The sequence below is a fragment of the Lissotriton helveticus genome, chromosome 2_1 (assembly GCF_964261635.1).
Source record: "Lissotriton helveticus chromosome 2_1, aLisHel1.1, whole genome shotgun sequence".
Classification (NCBI taxonomy): domain Eukaryota; kingdom Metazoa; phylum Chordata; class Amphibia; order Caudata; family Salamandridae; genus Lissotriton; species Lissotriton helveticus.
This window is the reverse complement of record NC_136059.1, coordinates 854,958,756-854,978,365: the sequence shown is the minus strand read 5'-3', so window position 1 is coordinate 854,978,365 and position 19,610 is coordinate 854,958,756. Positions and strand designations below refer to the sequence as shown.

The 19,610-nt window shown below is 42.8% G+C and overlaps 1 protein-coding gene across 1 annotated transcript in view; it reads right to left on the bottom strand.

The window, feature by feature from the left end:
* The window catches only part of LOC144820172 (uncharacterized), a 55,012-nt gene that overhangs the window by 12,238 nt on the left and 23,164 nt on the right, over positions 1–19,610 (bottom strand). Inside the window, exon 3 of the mRNA XM_078677791.1 lies at positions 42–110. Coding sequence (XP_078533917.1) covers positions 42–110 — 69 coding nt within the window. The remainder of the gene's footprint in view (positions 1–41; positions 111–19,610) is intronic.

The following is a 19,610-nucleotide window of genomic DNA, read 5'->3' as shown; positions in this document are numbered from 1 at the left end:
ATACTTCGCGGTTTATTTGTTCATAATAGGGCACCCATTACCCGGTTCACTGGCTTCCATTATTGCACCACATTCCTTATTATATGTATCAATGACCTGATGCAGTTTTTCTGAAAAAAATGTAAGATTCATATTTCAGCTTTTCATTTAACCCCATCTATCCCTTCAGTGCTTTTGAATACCTTACATTGTTCTGCTGCAATAATTATATATATATATATTTTACATGGCATATAATGTGGCCCCATGTTACTGAGTCTGTTGACTCCTTGAACGTTTCTTTAAAGCTTGGGATGCCATCCTGCCTGTGCGCTATAATCTCAACACCGGTTTCGGCATTAAGTAGTCTTTTTTCAAGACTTCACTTCCTATGATACTCAGCTTCATATCGGTAATAATTTTGGCCCCTTTGAAAAGATGCGCCTGGCTTAATATGTTCACTCTCGCCACGCATGGCATTCACAGAAACACATAGAAGAGATTGAGGTGTGTGGTTCCTACAGAACCTTTTTGCATAATTGACCCACATAGTGATAGAGTTACAAATGTTTTGTGCTGGATTAGGGTCACAAATGTCACACTAACCAGCAAAAAATATGTTCTTCCTAATTTACTTTCCAGTGCAAAACTTGTTTCACTCTGGATAGTACCCTGAAAGTAAAGCAATACAGCTTGAAGCACTGCTTTGCATTACTTAGTGCCAAGGGGGCATTACAAGGGTGGTACATGGATTTTCCCATACTACCACCCCTGCCTTTGGACTATCTACAAACAATAGAAGACAGGGTTTAGTGCCACCATTTAATGCTTGAAATGAGGCATTAAGGAGAGAAATGTTTGTATTTCTCCTTTCTTTTCCTACTTTGCAGCACACATACAAAGTAGGAAACGTTCTAAAGCGTGTCTAAGCCTTGTAGTTTGTACAGGAAGGATACCCTTCCTGTACAAAACCTATGTTAGACACAGGCTCACACTCTAGCACTATGGTGCTAAGGTGTGTGCTTGGTGCATGGCAAATGAAATCAGTTCTGGCGCTAGGGAGAGAGCCATGTCTATGTAGACTCACTCTCTGTCACGCAACACAGTGCATCATTTTAGGCTGCTGCTCTGCATTTCATGCCTTGTTTGAAAATCTGGATCATAGTGTTTTGTTTGTTTGCAGCTTCTAAGATTGTAATTCCATATGAGTCAGCCTTGCATGACTTTCCTTTTGTTGTTTGTTTGAGTAATCTGTACCAAGATTGGTTTGCCGTCTCTAATTAGGCTTGCAAACTTTCCCCTAAAGTGGATACCTGCCTTCATGGCACCGGTTGTTTTAAACGTACATTGGGCTTTGTTCTGTTATTCTGTCCCTTTTCCATTGTGCTAGGCATATTTTGAAGCAACGAGCGTCATCACTATTGATGAGGCACTTGCATTTTCATTAGCCATATGTATAACTTAGCCATATTACCTCTCTCTCCTTCTTTAGCACTAGTGTGTACATTGGTGGTGAGTACTGCTCTCACTCCTCTCACACAGGTCTACGCATTTCACCTTAGCAGTATACTTGTACATTGTTGTCATGTCTTTGAATGCTTTCCATTTTTAATTATTAATTTGTGTTTTGGTCATTTAGTACGATGGTGGACCCTGTGACTATGAAATTGTGGACCATATTCTGTATCACCAGGTTTACTTTCGTGAGGCCGGTATCAGGTTTTCAAATTGCTATTGAAGAGTGATTACACTACTTTGGTCCTGAAGAATTCCCCAGGACCCCACGCAGGGTAACTCATGGGCAGAAAAATGTTGACCTTGTAAAGGCAGTATTCTTTCTGAACTCCCTTTCATTTCTTGCTCTTTTAACCCTATCCACTGGGGGCACCAGAATAAAACTGATACTCAGACCACCAGGAGAAAGTTTTGCTCATACCACTTATTTTGTTTACACGTGATAGCACTCTACCCCTCACTCAAACATATTGCTCATTCAACCTAAAACACCTCTATTCATCTGCATTGAAAAGTTGTAGCCCACACCAGGCACCTTGCAGCGCAGATGTGAGGAGGGAACCCAATGATGAAGCATGTCACCTTTGGGTGAGTAAGGGTTCTTGTCCTAAAAGAAGCCTTCTCCATCCCTTTGATTTCCCTGTTCCTATTATGTACCAGACATACTTTGTGTGCATTCTATTTAGTCAGGGAGCAGGATATCACTGGTTGAGTTTCTTAACCCATTAGACCACTTGTGTGAATTGAGCTTTATGAGGATTTCCTGGTTTAAATTCGACTGCTTCTATGCTCAAAGAGGACAGTTGTCTTAAGTCTTCCTGCTTGGCTGGGAGTCTCAGGATGTTATGTCTGTTTAAGATGTCACTACTAGTCTGGAATTTGTATTGAACTTGGAGTACACTTTTACTTTTTTTGCTTTAGATTCATCTCATCATCTGAGAGCATTTTAAGAATGCCAGTATGTGATGAGGGCTTGCCTTCTAGCTGTGATCTAGCTAAAGGAGCCTGGAATCAGCCATTAAAAGACGTCACATTTGGCACGCTCTTACTGCGAGGTAGGTTGGATGGTTTATCTGCTGGCACTCGATGATTCACAATGGTAGATTGCCCCATGACCATTGTTTGCGGTGGTAATTTTTAATTTATAGGCATAAGTACTATGGGACTCATTTATGAGTTTTTGATGCAGGGCAGCGTAGCCCGTCACTCTGCTGTGCTGCCCTGTGCCAAAAGGAAAGGGCAGGAATGCACCCTATTGCTGACATACAGCGCACCCTTGCCTTTTCCCATTGAACTGGTACTGTTTTGGCTGCCTTGTGCCAATTCAGGCACCCTTGTGCAAGGGTGTCTGCGCTGTAGAAATGATTGTTTTGTGCAGGTAGACACACCTCCCTGCACAAAACAATCAATAGAGGCTTTTTCCTCCTTCTATGTGTGCTACAGAATGTAGCACACAAAGAAAGCAGAAAAACAAGGAGAATTAAAGTCATTTCTCCTCACTACACCTCACCTGGGGAGGTGTAGGCTTTTGATGCATTCCCAGGTTTACAAGTCCTTTTAAATCTGGGAATGGGTCAAAATCCATGGTTGTTGCTTAGGAACACCCACCAAAACGCCTCTTTGATGCAAGGTAAGGCAAAGCAGTGACTTGCACAGCTTTGTCTTAATCCATATCAACTAGGCCATGAAAAGCCACGCAAAGTGGCATGGCCTCGTAGATATGTGGTCTGCTCTCTGCAAAGAAAGTGTAAATATGCAGCTGTATGTTTTACACTTTCAGATATTTGGGGTTGTGAAGTGAGTTGTAAGTGGATTTGTGCCCCTTTTGAATCTAAAGGAGCCGTCATGTAATTATTATGTTTCTCCTGTTGTAGTTAAGTGTGTGGCAGTTCAGTGTGTGCTTGCTCGTGGGAAATTGAAATATTTGTGTATTCTTGAAGCTCTTTGTCAGCAGAAGCTCTTTGTGCTCATTTGAAAATAGGAAAGAATTTAGCAGCGGTTCCTCTCAGACTCATAGTTTTCGCATTCATCTCCCTTTTTTGAGTTTGCATTCTTCTCCCTTTTTTGAGTTTGTTTTCTTATTCTCTTCCACTTGCTCCTTGAGGAAATGGTGGCCTTTGAGGAGAGTTTGATGCTTGATTTTTGTTTGACTGACTCGATGTTTCTGAAAACAATAGAGTTGTTTTGTCTGATACAGGCTTAATGAGGTGCGCACTGTGGTTGCCTGTGTGGTCCTTACTTCTGTGTATTTTTGCTATCACTCACAGTTTTGTTGGAACTTGAGGCTCGATTGAGGTTTGTTGAGGGGGTTTTGTGGACAGAATAGTGGGGAATTCCTATAGTTTTCCCACAAAGAGGCTGCCGGCACAGTTCTGGTTCTGATTCTGGTTGAGAATAGAGGGAGGTTTATTGGACTCGCAGAGTAATTCTTTTATCATCAGGTGAAAATTTCTAAGCATGAGTCGATATCAGAGTTATTGGGCTAGGTCCTCCAGCAGAGAAATTTGTGTGTCGAATTTGTTTGATTGAATCTTGAGAGCTTTTGATGTAGCGTCCAATGTCTGCAACAACTGGATCCAGATGTCCTGCTCGGGACCCTACTTTGTTCGCAGTATGGTTTTGCACCTTCTACAGGATTACATGAAGTGTAATGGTTTCACTTCCCAATTTTTTTATTTCTCAAATGTGCAGCCTTTCAAGGATGTCTCTGTTGCCAGGTTGGACCAAGCATTTGATGCTCTTGGAGGCAACGGTGTGTTGAAGAATTGAGAACACGTATTTGTGGTTTCAGCTGTTAGGAGTATAGGGGACGGTATACAATGTACAGGAAATAAAGGAAGGATCTGTTCTGCAGCAATTAAAGCCTCCCTACTTTTAGCGGAGTAGGTTCTAGTTTGTATTGGCGGGGATTTAAGCGGAGGTATGGGTCTGGGTGCCACGGTGATGTAGTTTCCTTCTTTATTTGCCTTCCTGGCTCTGAAATTCAGGGGCAGATTTACAAGCCTCTTGCGACACATTTGCGCCAACATTGCGTCACTTTTGTGACGCAGCGTAAATCATGCACCACGTTGCAACTTATTTACAGGGTGATGGATCTAAGCAGATGCTTCACGTTGTAAAGCACTGCGCCCCATGAAACCTGCGTCAGGTTTCATATGGGCGTTATGTTGCAGGCTGGGTGTTCCCTCGCAGGAAAGCCCTGTAAAACTGACACAGTGAAATCTACAATATTTCACTGAGTCAGTTTTATGACGCCGCTGCGTCAAACCCTTACCCCTACTTGAAACAGGCGTAAGAAGTGACGCACCATGTTAAGTATGGAGGACCATGTGCATTGCTGGAGTTGCGTCGCGCTTGCGACGCGACTCCAGCAATGTGCCACCCTTATGCCACAAGATGCGTCACACATCTCCCCCTCCTTGCACCATGGTGCGCCGCATTGTAAATGCGACGCATCCGTGGTGGCGCAAGGGGGGAATTGCATGGCGCATCTGTTCTGGCGCATCCCTGCTGATTTGCAGAGATGCGCCAGACATTGTAAATATACATCTCAGTGCCTTACCAGAGAAATTGCTTCTCTCAGTGGAATCTAGGTTCACATCTGTAGCTGATGCTGAGAGCTTCTCCCCATAACAGAACAGAGTTTTCATGCCTGTGGCCTGACTATAGTTGACTGTGTCTGGCAATGGCTGTTGCAAGAGATTGGCAGGTCAAGAAGGCTGGCGTGGCAAGGGACAGATTGGTATGAACTCACACTCTGAACTTATATCCCTCACTATCCTCACTTCCCTTGTACCCCTAAGCTCAAGAGAAAAGATGAAGGGGGTAAGGCCAAAAGGAGGGAATAGAAGGAGGGAGTAGGTCAGCAGAGTTCCTTAACGGTTCAGGGAATAAGGGTTTCTCAGCTGCAACAATGAACCTATCCCTCCAAGGAGGCAAACATGGTGGCTGGGTCACCAATGTACGGCAGAGAGAGGGCTCACACAGTACACAGCACACAAGCTATGCCCGTTTTTTTGGCTCGGGCCTCGAGGTACAATCTGCCATGCTAAAGGGTAACCGGGTGAGAGGGGTGGGAGCTCACCTGTTCTGCAAGCCACACCTGAACCTAGTGGGGCCACATCGGTGGGCTCAGAGCTTAACCACAGTCAAGGGGGCCTATGTCCACTGCCCCCACTGCTCACTCAGTTCTACCTCGCCCCCAGCTGCAACGTCGCACTTACGAAGTCTGATGACAGCAGTCAGATGCATTCAATGCATTTGGTGCCCTTCGGAACGGCTGAGCCCTCCTGTAGCAGGAAGACAGACCGGGTTTGTGAAAGCTCATGTTCTCGCCTGAAAGTCCTGTCTCTCCGAGACTGCTTGCTCACACCTGCCTATGCTGTCTGTAGGTGCTGTCTGTTAATCAATGACACCTTACCACCATGGGTGAAGATCATGAGGGTAGTGATGCAGAGTGGTAAGGGGTGGGCTGCGATGTGGGTCCCTTCAGGCAGGCAGGCATGTATCGTAGGAGCCAGCAGCAGCACTTAGGATGGCTGCCTACTCTCCATCCTCGTATGTGCATGTAAACCTACACACACCAATAGGTCTGATTTTACTGCGCTAAAACAACGCAACTCTCCACATTAGGGGCATAAGGTACATTTCTCAGTGGGTCTAACCTGTGTCTTGGCCCACACTCCATTGAGCTATCCTGAACTTGTGACTTTGTCTGGGTTTGACGAAACCAGATAACCACAGTTGGCTGGTTGCGCTTTTCAGCACTATACTTACAATAAAACTTTGAAATTGCATAACTCGTATTTAACTGATTGGAGTTTTGTTGTTTTGTAGTCAAATAATGTATTCTTTTTTACTTTGTGTTACTAAATTGGTGTGGGATTTTTCTTCTGTTGTGTTTTCACTTTATCACTGTTTAAGTGTTTCATAAATAATTTACACATTGCCTCTTAGTTAAGCTTAACTATGTTTTTGCCAAGCTACCAGAGGATTATGTACAGGTTAATTCAGGCGTGACTCTCTGTGGTTCACCCCTAGAAGTATTGTGGCTGTTACACATCCCCGTCAACCAACAACCCTGTTCTCACAGGAGTTATCTTTGACCTCACTTTTTAGATTCATATTTATAAACTTTTCCTTGGTTGATTCTTTATCATAAAAGCTCTTAAAAAAATCCAACCTTAACTTCCAATTGACTTTCGCAAGACGATTGTTCAAATGATCATTCCACACTGTCAATTTACTGCAGTTCTCGTCTTCCCAAATATTTCATGCACTGACTTCAAGTACCTCAGCAAGATATGGTGCATATATATCCAAAGTGGTAACCCCTTGGGATATACCTTGCTGTGTCATGTAGGAATAGGATGACGGAAGGAATGACCCGTATACATAGTTCTTATGCAGGAGATGGTAGGCATGCTGTCCTGCTGTGATTCCAATAATCCTAATGCATAATGAATGAGGCTTAAGCTTTTCAGAGAAACCCCATGTCATGCTTGGACATTACAGTAACTAGGTGAAAGGTCAGTACTAAGAACCATTGGTTGGGAGAATATATGTGAAAGGTTAGGTGACTACCTGAGCCTACATTCTGGTACCTATACGCCACATAACAAACCTAACCAAAGCTAACTACTGATTAAAACCCAGTGATTTTGGAGCTGGAGAATGATCATCGGTCTCAATACACTGTGAATTTTCCAAGACATGTGTTGTGATTTGATGTGTAGGAGTTATTAGTAGTTGTTATGTCTCTTTTGACCATGACCAGTGGTACAATCATAGAGAGATTGACAGTTCAGTGCTCTCAATAATACGTGTTAGATTACTCCTTTATATTGTAAACTGTTATATGCTCTGTCTTTTGCCACTTGCATATATTTGGCAGAATGTGGGAATATTTCACACTACTTTTGAATGATTTGAATCATATTGAACTAGTCTTGATTTAGAACAAGCTTGCTTTCTTTGTCTGGTTGCCTTCTCAGTGTCTTGACTACCAAGCTTGTAGTCCAGAAATGATCATTCTCTATTGATTCAGTTTTATTAAGCGATTCTAATTGGCATCAGTCAGCAAATCAAGGGTGATTTTACAGGGTCTATGATAGCATTAATGTGGCAAGGTGGTATCTACCTAGTGCTTAGTTTGGAAAAGCCCATTTGAACATGTTCCTCTAATAACTATTCTTGCATGAAAACTTTCTCTGACCTATGAATAATTGAAAATGTATTTATCTTATCCCATAATGTATAAGATATGAAGGTGTATTCAATAATAATTAATGTGTCAATCATGAACTGGGTTTGATTTGCCAGGATTTCAGAGAATGTCCTATAATTGTGCACAACCAGACCATGTTATCAAAAACGTTAAATAAGATGAACACAGAACTGGACCATGACCCAGTGAGAACTCTTTCAGAAGGGTCAACAGATAGGTTCAAGTTATTAGATCACACTCCTCTAATTGCATTCATCTTTACCTTGAAGACTTTTGAGACTTAGAAACCTAGCATCCAGCAAAACTAATATAGCATTTCACTTGTGAATAGAGTGCTGTTAGCAATTAAACATGACTTAATATGATTGCTTTAGTATCAATTCTGTCACTACTTTGATTGTAAATTCAACATCAGAGGGTCATTGAATTTTACAGATAAAAAAGTCATAACTTTGTCTGAAAATAAAACTATAGATTAAACCTCCATTGTACTCCCCTTGTTCCTCGTTTTGGTTTGATGGACATTGATAAAACCCTCCATTAATATGGTATGACTATCAACTATGTTTCGGGTTAATCCATAAATGCTTTGGACTAAATTTGAGCTCCATAAATCACACAGCTGTACCTCTGCACTACTATCAGACCCAGACTAATAGTTTGTGGGTGCTATATCTTACATAATTTACATGATTGAGATGAAGTGCGCAGTGTAGAGGCAGGGATGGTGTTGTTTTCAAGAATAGATGAGGCATTGTGTTTCTAAAGACAAGATTCAAAATAGCATTTCAAAATACAGTAATACAAAAGTCTGACTCAAAAAGGGAATATGAGATTGGTTAATTAGGAAACCCATGAAGGGCTGGTAAAATAATAAAGTGCAATACAGAAGGCAAATATATAGGTCGGTTCAATCAATTAGTTATTAAATTCAACAATAAATTGCCATGAAGGCTCATAGTATTTAAAATAGATGCAGCAATGTGCTAAATATAGAAAGTAGACTAAACACAAAATGTGGAGCAAATCAATAAATAAACCAAAAGCATCTCTAGCAGAGAGCCAAAATAATCTGGCTCACCGCCAAAATTGTGTCTTAGAATTCCCCCATAAAAAGCATTGGAAATGGCACAAAATACGGCATTATAAAATTTCATAAAATCTCACCATCCTAGCACTATCCTCATAAATGCATAATTAATTAATGCCTTCTGACCTAATTTAATTGAAGGTTTGGTTGACCAGACTCCAGGATCCAGTCCTGTTCCGGCACGAAGATCCTTCAGGACTCGTGCTGCCCTTGGCGGATCTTACACGGCCGCCCGGACCCTACCAATCACCTCCCTTAAGCGGAAGCAAGTGAACCTTCCTGACGAACGCCAGCACTCAGCAGACTTCAGGACCTTGTCCTGTGCCGGCACGCAGATCCACAAGGACTCGTGCTGGCCCTCGGCGGACTCCACACGGCCGCCCAGCGTTCCCTGCCGTGCCCCCATGCAGGCTTAAATCTGATGATCACCCTAAATCGCGCCCATCAAGCGTCACTCCAGCACACCCCAAGTCAGACAACCAAGTCCTGATGACGATCCTTACTAACGTGGATCGAAACGCCGTCGACTTCACAGCTCATTAATAGGCGTACCTTTCTAATGTGATTCAAATAATGCAAAAAAATCTTTTATCTGTGATACCACTTTGTCACATGATCTGAGCCACCCACTGTAGATTACTTGCACCTTTTTCACAGTGCGCCGTCTATGCTGTTCACTCTCTCACTTGCGTCGCCATCACCACTACAGTCACTTTTGTAGAGCACCAAGTTTTATATGGTTGTCACCAAATTGAGTTTATGCAGTGCTGCTTATAACTGTATATTACTGACCATGAATCTCCATCATAAAATAAGATGATTGAATATCTTGCTTTAAATCAAAGAGTGTTCTCCTTTTTCCTTGCGAACAATGCGATGCGCATGTATGCTTAATTGACTGTTATTCTAACCTATTGGGACATTGTTTTTTTGATTGCACCTTCCTTACCCAGTCCTGATCAGGTATATGGGTCACACTCCTGTAATTTTTACTAGATTCCCTAATGTAATTGAAGACATCAAATCATATCTGGTTGGGTCCACAATGAAAAGACTCATAGATGAATTGACTACAGTGTGCCTGCTGGAAAAGCCTTGAAACATATCTAAAGGCTTCCTCATAAGTTCTTCGAGAACATTTGTCTGCATGTGGTGCCAATGAGAAATATAAACACACTATGAATATTATGAAGCAGTAGCCTTACAATACAAAATGGAGTTGAGTCCTAGTTGAGGCCTAGTTTAGCATAGACCACGAGAACATCATTCTGTACATCAAAGCATTATCGTTTCATATGCAGTAGATTCATGTTAATATGAAAATATGAATGCAATAAATAAATACCTTCTTCAAATGTTGATACTCATAGGTGCTGCAGACCAGCTTATTCTATATACACTGCCCCTGATTTGAAGTCGACTGATTACTGAAAATTGTTGGGAGACTTTCTACATCTGGAATCCACTGGTGGAATATTCTCCCAAAAAAAAGGGGTTTTCAGTTTTTACATAAATCAGGCCCATACTGTTGAAGTTTGGAAATTATTTTAGGATTTGGTGTGTCTCAATAATTAAGAATATTAGGCCGTTAAAAAAAAATAATAGGTCCTTTTCTTTTTGAGTGCTGCCAGGAGTGTTTTCATGAGACCTGATGCTTCTTTGCAATCTGTTAAACCATCTGAATAATTTCCACTTAATGAATCTTGGAGGCCTTGTTTGATTTGTTGTGGTGAGATTAGTTCTTACCCCAAGTGTTTCTATAGTTAAAACCAAACATGCCGAGGTCCTAGGATTTACTACAAAACTGTCCTCTTTAACTGATTCAGCATAGCATGTCCCAACAGCACAATGACATTTATCACTTTGAGAAAGAGATATGACCATATTTGTATTTAGTTGGTTCTTTTACTGCTGAGTTTAGCTAGATTGACAGAAGCACCAGCGGCAGCTCCTCCTCAACGATGGAGGATCGTTGCCCACTGCCTGGAACAGAGCCAGCAAATGTAAAATAAAATGATGTTCTTGCAAAGTTTTATTTTGCACTTGCTGGCTCTTGGCCAGTGCAGGGGGGGGGCGGTGCCTAGACATGGGAGGGGGAAGGAGGAGTGCTACACACGTTCCACTTCCTAAGTGCTCATGTGTGTTTAGCCAGCTGTCTCAGGCCGACCAAAACACACATGAGCACTTAGGTTTTCTCCATCCAGACTGCATTGAGCAGCCGGGCTAGAGAACCCCTACGGACTCCCTGGTCTGAGGAGGGTGTATTTTCAACCCTCATGCCAATCCCTGCACTGGTCTGCAGCACAGACTTTGTATGGGAGTCTGTCCCAGGGGTTGCTGGGGACCCAGGAAGAGGAGAGGCGGTGAACATGATGCAACCATGGGCGTAACACAGGCCCCCGCAGCCCACGCGTTGCGGGGGGGCCCCCCAACTCCAGGGGCCCCGCCCCCGCAGTCATTGACAGACAGCAGGGCCCATGGGATGTAGTTTAAAATAAGTTATTTTCCAGTCTGCATCGTGCGCAGGGCACGCAGCTTAGTGGTCTTCAGCTAGGGCTGGGCTGGGCTGGGCGTGACTTTACTTTAAAATTATGTGCGTCACAGCCCTCCTTCTAATTGCGTAGGTGTGACGTTTCATTCAGGACTGAATTCTGAGGCTGCAAAAGGGCCTGGCGCTGCAGTAAACAAACCCTCGTGAGAGCAGGTAATATAAATCATACATTTAAAGCACAGGCATGCACCGGAGTCACCCGAGTCTCAGACTTCGGTTAGATCCGCATCATCACACCGACCTGACTTGATTAATTAATAATTGCCCCATGCGGATTTTCTAGGGTACACAGTCAGTCATTGCCGAGTATAGGGGCCCTGCGAGGGGGTAGCCGGGGGCGAAGTGACTCCCTAGCACAGCAGGTAAAGACTCAGTGGGCCCCCTCCTGTCCCCTGTTCATTTTCAAGTGCGGTATTTAAACCCTGGTGTCACTTTGCCACTTACTCGCCAATTACCTTACAAGATAATTGTTCTTTAAACAGAGCATTCTTTAGCCACCCTTTAACATTATTTTCAGCTGTACAGTTACCACTTTCCATGGAGATGTGAGCTTCTGTTTTTTAATTTCGGTTTTAAAATATAGCATGGCAGATCTTTTTTGTTTGCTTTGTTTTGTAATGTATAGCGCAAACTAGACCCGAGCCGAGTGTCAGAGCACTTTACAGTACTACTTACAAGTTACATACTATAAAAGTAGCAGATTACTGTGAAGAAAACGTAAGGGTGAAAGCTAGTATACCAGAATGGGTCTGACGTGTAACAGAGGATGAACATTAGAGACACTCTAGGTCAAATTGCAGTGTGCCCTCACAGTATCATGTTTTAATAAAATGTACATATTGGGATGCAGTGCTTTGTTCACAGGGTGTTTCTGGATCCGGAATTTTTTTGTTCCTTGAAAGTGTTGTACGAGCAGTTTGTTCAAATTCCTCTGGGGATAAACTTCCCTTTTTTGGGCCTGCTTCCCGAGGAGAGATTGTGTTTTGTTTATTAAGCCTTATTGGTTGTGACAGAAGGGAGTTTGTTTCTTTATGACCTGCATCCACAAGAAGAGGGGTGGGTTTTTTGGGCCAAGTATTTCGGGGTGCCATGCTGTGAGTAATGCATGCAAATATGATGTTTCTAGTGGTGATAGGCACTAGTCGAAATACATGATAAATGTGTAGAATGATTGTACCGTCTTGTTCCTGGGATAAGTCGTGCAGCAGAGTGTATGACTGCCAGGTGAGATTTGTGAATTCTGATGAGCGCATTGCCATAGTCCAGTCAAGATATCTAAAGGTATGCGCCTTAAATTTAAGATTTAATGATTTTTGGATGCCAGATTCAGAATTGCGAGCTCTTTCTTATACTGTTTATGATGACAGGTATTCAAAGATTCAGTTGTTTGTCAGGGGTGATCCCCAGGGATATTAAGCTAATTAATGGGATATAAGCTGGACAGTCCAGCCAAGTGCCACACATTGCGGGTTAGGCTAGCAAATTTTAATGACTATTCCCGCATTGCAGCACTGGCATTAAATACCAGGCATTAGTGCCCTTAGGAGTTACCGCTATTTTGTCCATTCAGCTTTAGCGCCCAACACTGAATAGCCCTGCTAAATGAGGCGCTGGCAGCCAGACCATAAGCTGGGCCCAGATTTGAAGAGGTGACTGTGGTTGTCATTGGACACAGTCATTTCTGCTTGTGCCTGGCCCCCACATCACGTTGACCCTCTTTGCTGGAGTTAGACTGGACAGTGCATTGTTGCTTAAAACATAGTATTTTCTTCCTGTGGTTCCCAGACAAAGTGGTACACAAGCTGTCTCAGTTAAATTGGAACCTGACCTGCTGGATGACACAAAGCAGACCTGTGTAAAAGTCTCGATGCTCGTAGGATCAGCCCTATGCCTGGTTAAATGAGCTCCCTTTGGGTGGGAGAGATGCTATTCAATAAACCTCTAATGTAGTTTGCATTAGTTGTGAAGCACTCTTTTGTACCTGGACAAGGTTTGCGCGAATTAAAGTGGTGAAAAGTTAATGTGTAAAGATTGCAAGTTTCTATTTTAGCATGTAACATACAGAGCTGATCTCCAGCCCAAAACTAACGTCAGAGGCATAATTTGGCTGCCACTTGTCAAGTAGACCAATACAGAACTGATCTCCTAGCATTCTGTAACCCAAAGCTGATGTCAGTGGCATCGTTAGGCTGCCAACGGGGGCAGATCTAACATCCGAATGTTGCCCCGTGCAACTTTTACACATAGCTCAAGTCTGTTTTTGTGACGTAAAACACAGATCAGAAAGAAGTAGCTCACGAAAAAGACATCTTCAAACCTAGTGAGATAGCCACTCTTAGAAACATGCTTCCTAGGTAGCCCCTTTAAAATATTTTCATGCATACATCACCCTAGAAGTGGCTCCACAGAAAGATGAGCTTTTCAGAAATAATAATCACTAAACATGGGCGGGTGTGTGTTTTTAGTTGGAGCCTGGGCAGCGCATGCGCTGCTCTGCGAGACATTCTGTATTGCAGTATGTATTTGAAGCCCAGGCAACTCTCTGCCCATGTTTGTCATTGGCATTTGTCATTGTCCTTCATAAATGCTGGCTTCTGATTCGCTATTTGGCTTGTTTGTCCCTCCTTAGTACTGCCTTGTCTTCATTTGTAATCTCCCTTGAGGACTAGCCCTTTTACTTCGGTTGCTACAAAGTACGTCTTCTTTAGTCTGTAAGCACTATTTTCTTTAATGAGTTTCTCTCACCGCACGAGGGTCTCTCCTGCGTAGTTGTGACCACTGGCTTGTTTATTTAACTCGTAGCAAATGGGGAGCTCTACAGTGGGTATAGGGAGACAGAAGCGGGAACCTCAGCAATGCCTTTAAGCATTTGGAATGCAGTAGGTCTTGCATTTGTGAGAGTTTAAGCTATTGGCATTGTAAATGACAATGCCTTTTATTTATGTTTTAATAACCAAAACATAAATAAAAGGCATTGTCATTTACCAAGCCAATAGCTCAAACTTGCGTAAATGCGAGCCCTGTTGCATTGCAGATGCTTGTTTACATATCGGGCAGGCAACCTGTTTCTAAGCAATCCTATTCTGTAGGTTACGGAGCTGAGTGCATGAAGGTCAGTGATTTGGCAATGATCGCAATATTAAGTGGAGATACTACAATTAGAACACTGAGGTTTCCAGATTCTATATAGGACAATTTATTCTTGGGGCAAGATCTTCTTCGAATTTCTCATTGCTCAAAAGGGTGTAATTTCTCATATTTATATGTTTCCCTCATCTTTGTTGCTTGATTTTGCGTGCAAGAAAGTGTCACTCATTGTCATTGAAATGTCACTCATAGGAATCTGAAACCTTGGCAGCTATGCAAGCGGCAGTAGGAGGCGCTTGAGAACACTTATTGGTGGTTTCAGCTGTTAGGAGTATAGGGGACGGTATACAATGTACAGGAAATAAAGGAAGGATCTGTTCTGCAGCAATTATAGCCTCCCTACTTCTAGCGGAGTAGGTTCTAGTTTGTATTGGCGGGGATTTAAGCGGAGGTATGGGTCTGGGTGCCAGGGTGATGTCGTTTTCTTCTTTATTTGCCTTCCTGGCTCTGAAATTCAGGGGCAGATTTACAAGCCCCTTGCGACACATTTGCGCCGCCATTGCGTCACTTTTGTGACGCAGCGTAAATCATGCACCACTTTGGGACTTATTTACAGCGTGATGGATCTAGGCAGATGCATCACGTTGTAAAGCACTGCGCCCCATGAAACCTGCTTCAGGTTTCGTGTGGGCGTTATGTTGCAGGCTGGGTGTTCCCTCGCAGGAAAGACCCGTAAAACTGACAGAGTGAAATCTACAATATTCCACTGAGTCAGTTTTATGACGCCGCTGCGTCAAACCCTTACCCCTACTTGAAACAGGCGTAAGAAGTGACGCACCATGTTAAGTATGGAGGACCCTGTGCATTGCTGCAGTTGCGTCGCGCTTGCGACGCGACTCCAGCAATGTGCCACCCTTATGCCACAAGATGCGTCACGCATCTCCCCCTCCTTGCACCATGGTGCGCCGCATTGCAAATGCGACGCATCCGTGGTGGCGCAAGGGGGGAATTGCATGGCGCATCTGTTCTGGCTCATCCCTGCTGATTTGCAGAGATGCGCCAGACATTGTAAGTATACATCTCAGTGCCTTACCAGAGAAATTGCTTCTCTCAGTGGAATCTAGGTTCACATCTGTAGCTGATGCTGAGAGCTTCTCCCCATAACAGAACAGAGTTTTCATGCCTGTGGCCTGACTATAGTTGACTGTGTCTGGCAATGGCTGTTGCAAGAGAATGGCGGGTCAAGAAGGCTGGCGTGGCAAGGGACAGATTGGCATGAACTCACACTCTGAACTTATATCCCTCACTATCCTCACTTCCCTTGTACCCCTAAGCTCAAGAGAAAAGATGAAGGGGGTAAGGCCAAAAGGAGGGAATAGAAGGAGGGAGTAGGTCAGCAGAGTTCATTTACGGTTCAGGGAATAAGGGTTTCTCAGCTGCAACAATGAACCTATCCCTCCAAGGAGGCAAACATGGTGGCTGGGTCACCAATGTACGGCAGTGAGAGGGCTCACACAGTACACAGCACACAAGCTATGCCCGTTTCTTTGGCTCGGACCTCGAGGTACAATCTGCCATGCTAAGGGGTAATCGGGTGAGAGGGGTGGAAGCTCACCTGCCCTGCAAGCCACACCTGAACCTAGTGGGGCCACATCGGTGGGCTCAGAGCTTAACCACAGTCAAGGGGGCCTATGTCCACTGCCCCCACTGCTCACTCAGTTCTACCTCGCCCCCAGCTGCAACGCCGCACTTACGAAGTCTGATGACAGCAGTCAGTTGCATTCAATGCATTTGGTGCCCTTCGGAACGGCTGAGCCCTCCTGTAGCAGGAAGACAGACCGGGTTTGTGAAAGCTCATGTTCTCGCCTGAAAGTCCTGTCTCTCCGAGATTGCTTGCTCACACCTGCCTATGCTGTCTGTAGGTGCTGTCTGTTAATCAATGACGCATTCGGTTATGCACTATGGTGCTCTGGTACATTATTATATCCACTAACTAACAATTCCGTGTTACGGTTTCTATCACAGAGTCACCCATCAGTAATATGCAATCATATTTCAAAATTCACAAATTAAATAGAAGAGTAAAAACATATCATGTACATTTAAAAAGTCCAATTGTCGACGCGTTTTGGTGCGTTGGTTACACTTGTTGCACCTTCATCAGGACGAACAGATTTAAAAACAAATATACTTCTTCTTTCTAGAAAAACAGAATGCATATAATTAATGTAGAGTTCCTAATGTAAGTTTACCTAGTAGTGGGCATTTGTTTAGAAATTTATACATATACTATCCTTACTTTTAATGAAAGAATAGACGTCCTTCTGTTAAATTATCTGGACGATTTAGTCTTTACTGGTATGTTGGCTAGTGCTCATTAATTCACGGCCAGGGAGTATCTGGAATCACAACAGCATTTAATCAGTTTTAAGGACTTTATGTTTATACTAGTCTGCTGTGGTCCACATATAGTAGACTGCACTTACTTCTATGGTTCAAGTATGGCACATAATCAATGGTGTCTTCTCTCTGTAGCGTCTTTAAATGTGCGCTGAAAGTTTTAGCTTTGTGGCGGTGCCTGTGGAATACACATAATTGGTACCATATATTCTGGGTGGTTTTCCATGTTTGTGAGGTGTTTTCCTCCCGGGACCTATTAATACATACCAGTCGTGTGAGGCCTGTTATTAAATCAGGTTGACCACTTTCTCTCAACTAGTGGAGATCTTGGTATCTTTTTTGGTGTTGGTCACTAATCTCGTGGCTTGAGTGACAACGCTCTTCTCATTTCTTTCAGAGCTGTTGAAGACAGGAAGAAAGGAATATGACAGTGACTGTTTTCAAGGAGAAGGTGTTACTAAGCATTCAGTCACTTATGAATTATATCGTGGGGCATAGATTGTTTAAATTAAAGTTAATGTCCCCATATCGTTTTCAGTTGGATTTGGTGTAAAACTTTCCCTCCTGACTATATAAAAGACAGAGGCATAGGGCCATCCAGTGTCCTTATTGCCCTTTTAATGTTAGTATGTGGAACTTGACCGCTTAACGTCAAAGTCCCTGTCAACCGGCAGAAGGATCACACTCTGCCAGTTTAAGATGTATTAGCTAGCCTATCTATCCCCCTGCTCCGTCGGTTTTAACTAAAGTTTGGTAATCTCACCCGTTCTCGTTTGGCGATTCCTCCTTCTGGCTGCCCGCTGCTTCACCGGAACTGACTAGTTCTCGGCAAACGCCGAGTGCTTTTTATACACCTGTTAAATGTTTAATTGCTCCCTCATTATCTCGCAATTATGCATTTAACCCGATCGTGCGCGTTCTAAACGCCATTTTAGTAGTTCAATGTGTATCCGTGTGCGCCGGATCTTGCGTGCGTAAAGCGGAGATGATCCGTAATGGATATACTGGGCGCCATTATGGTAGTTTGTTGTTGGTTTTAAACAAACTACAAAAATACACTCGTCCAGATCGGGATCGTATCATATGCCTAATTATCATGGCGATACTAACATTTACTGGCATCTGATGTTGCAAGCGGATATGCGTCTGCTGATTGTCTCACGCTAAGGTTGTTGGAACCGGTGAAAGTAGAGGGTTATTGTATTTTCTTTGCTTATTATTTTAATCTACATTTAATTCATGTGTTTATAATCACATGACAAAATACTTTACCTCGCTGGAGGGGTGGTACCATAGTTAGTATATATTTTCAACGCCATATCTGTGGTTTTTATGGCGCGTGGGATCGTGTGTGGTTACCGGCCTTTATATTTTCGGCAGTCTGGCCCTCTGCAGGAAAAAAAGTCGGGATAAAGGGGCAGGTAAACAAGAATCAGTAGATGAGTGAAAGGCCGTTCCCAGCTCATTTCCTATGTTACCCTCACTGAAAACATAATACAGAAGCAATACAACAAATATCCTGTAATTCAACACTTCATCAATCTGTATTCACGGAATAAACAATTTTTGTTCAGTCTAATTATTCCATACAAGAAAAAAATCTCAACAGCACCTAACTTTTATACAGTTCATTATACAGTATTTATTGTTTAGTGTTGTCAGATATTATATTTGCCAATGTTGTCACTAATGTCTTGTTCATTTATGCATAGCTAATACAAGAGTTTTTAATGAAAATAAATATTGAGTAACAGTATAATTATCCTAGTGTGGAGCAAATAATTTGTTTTTCGTCTGCCTCAATTGTAAATTAAAAATTGTCAATTGATATGGATAGGCCTCACGGTCACCTTCTGAAATAATTACACAGAAAGGAACTTTTTTCTTTGATAACGATTTGTTAACCCAGTCCTTTCTGGTCCCTGGGAAACTCTCTCTTTTTTGAGAATTGTTAATCAATGACACCTTACCACCATGGGTGAAGATCATGAGGGTAGTGATGTAGAGTGGTAAGGGGTGGGCTGCGATGTGGGTCCCCTCAGGCAGGCAGGCGTGTATCGTAGGAGCCAGCAGCAGCACGTAGGATCGCTGCCTACTTTCCTTCCTCATATGTGCATGTAAACCTACACACAAAAATAGGTCTGATTTTACTGCGCTAAAACAACGCAACTCTCCATCCTTAACTTGTGACCTTGTCTGGGTTTGACGAAACCAGATAACCACAGTTGGCTGGTTGCGCTTTTCAGCACTATACTTACAATAAAACATTGAAATTGCATAACTCGTATTTAACTGATTGAAGTTTTGTTGTTTTGTAGTCAAATAATGTATTCTATTTTACTTTGAGTTACTAAATTGATGTGGGATTTTTCTTCTGTTGTGTTTTCACTTTATCACTGTTTAAGTGTTTCATAAATAATTTACACATTGCCTCTTAGTTAAGCTTGACTATGTTTTTGCCAAGCTACCAGAGGATTATGTACAGGTTAATTCAGGAGTGACTTTCTGTGGTTCACCCCTAGAAGTATTGTGGCTGTTACACATCCCCGTCAACCAACAACCCTGTTCTCACAGGAGTTATCTTTGACCTCACTTTTCAGATTCATATTTATAAACTTTTCCTTGGTTGATTCTTTATCCTAAAAGCTCTTAAAAAAATAGAACCTTAACTTCCAATTGACTTTCGCAAGACGATCGTTCAAATGATCATTCCACACTGTCAATTTACTGCAGTTCTCGTCTTCCCAAATATTTCATGCACT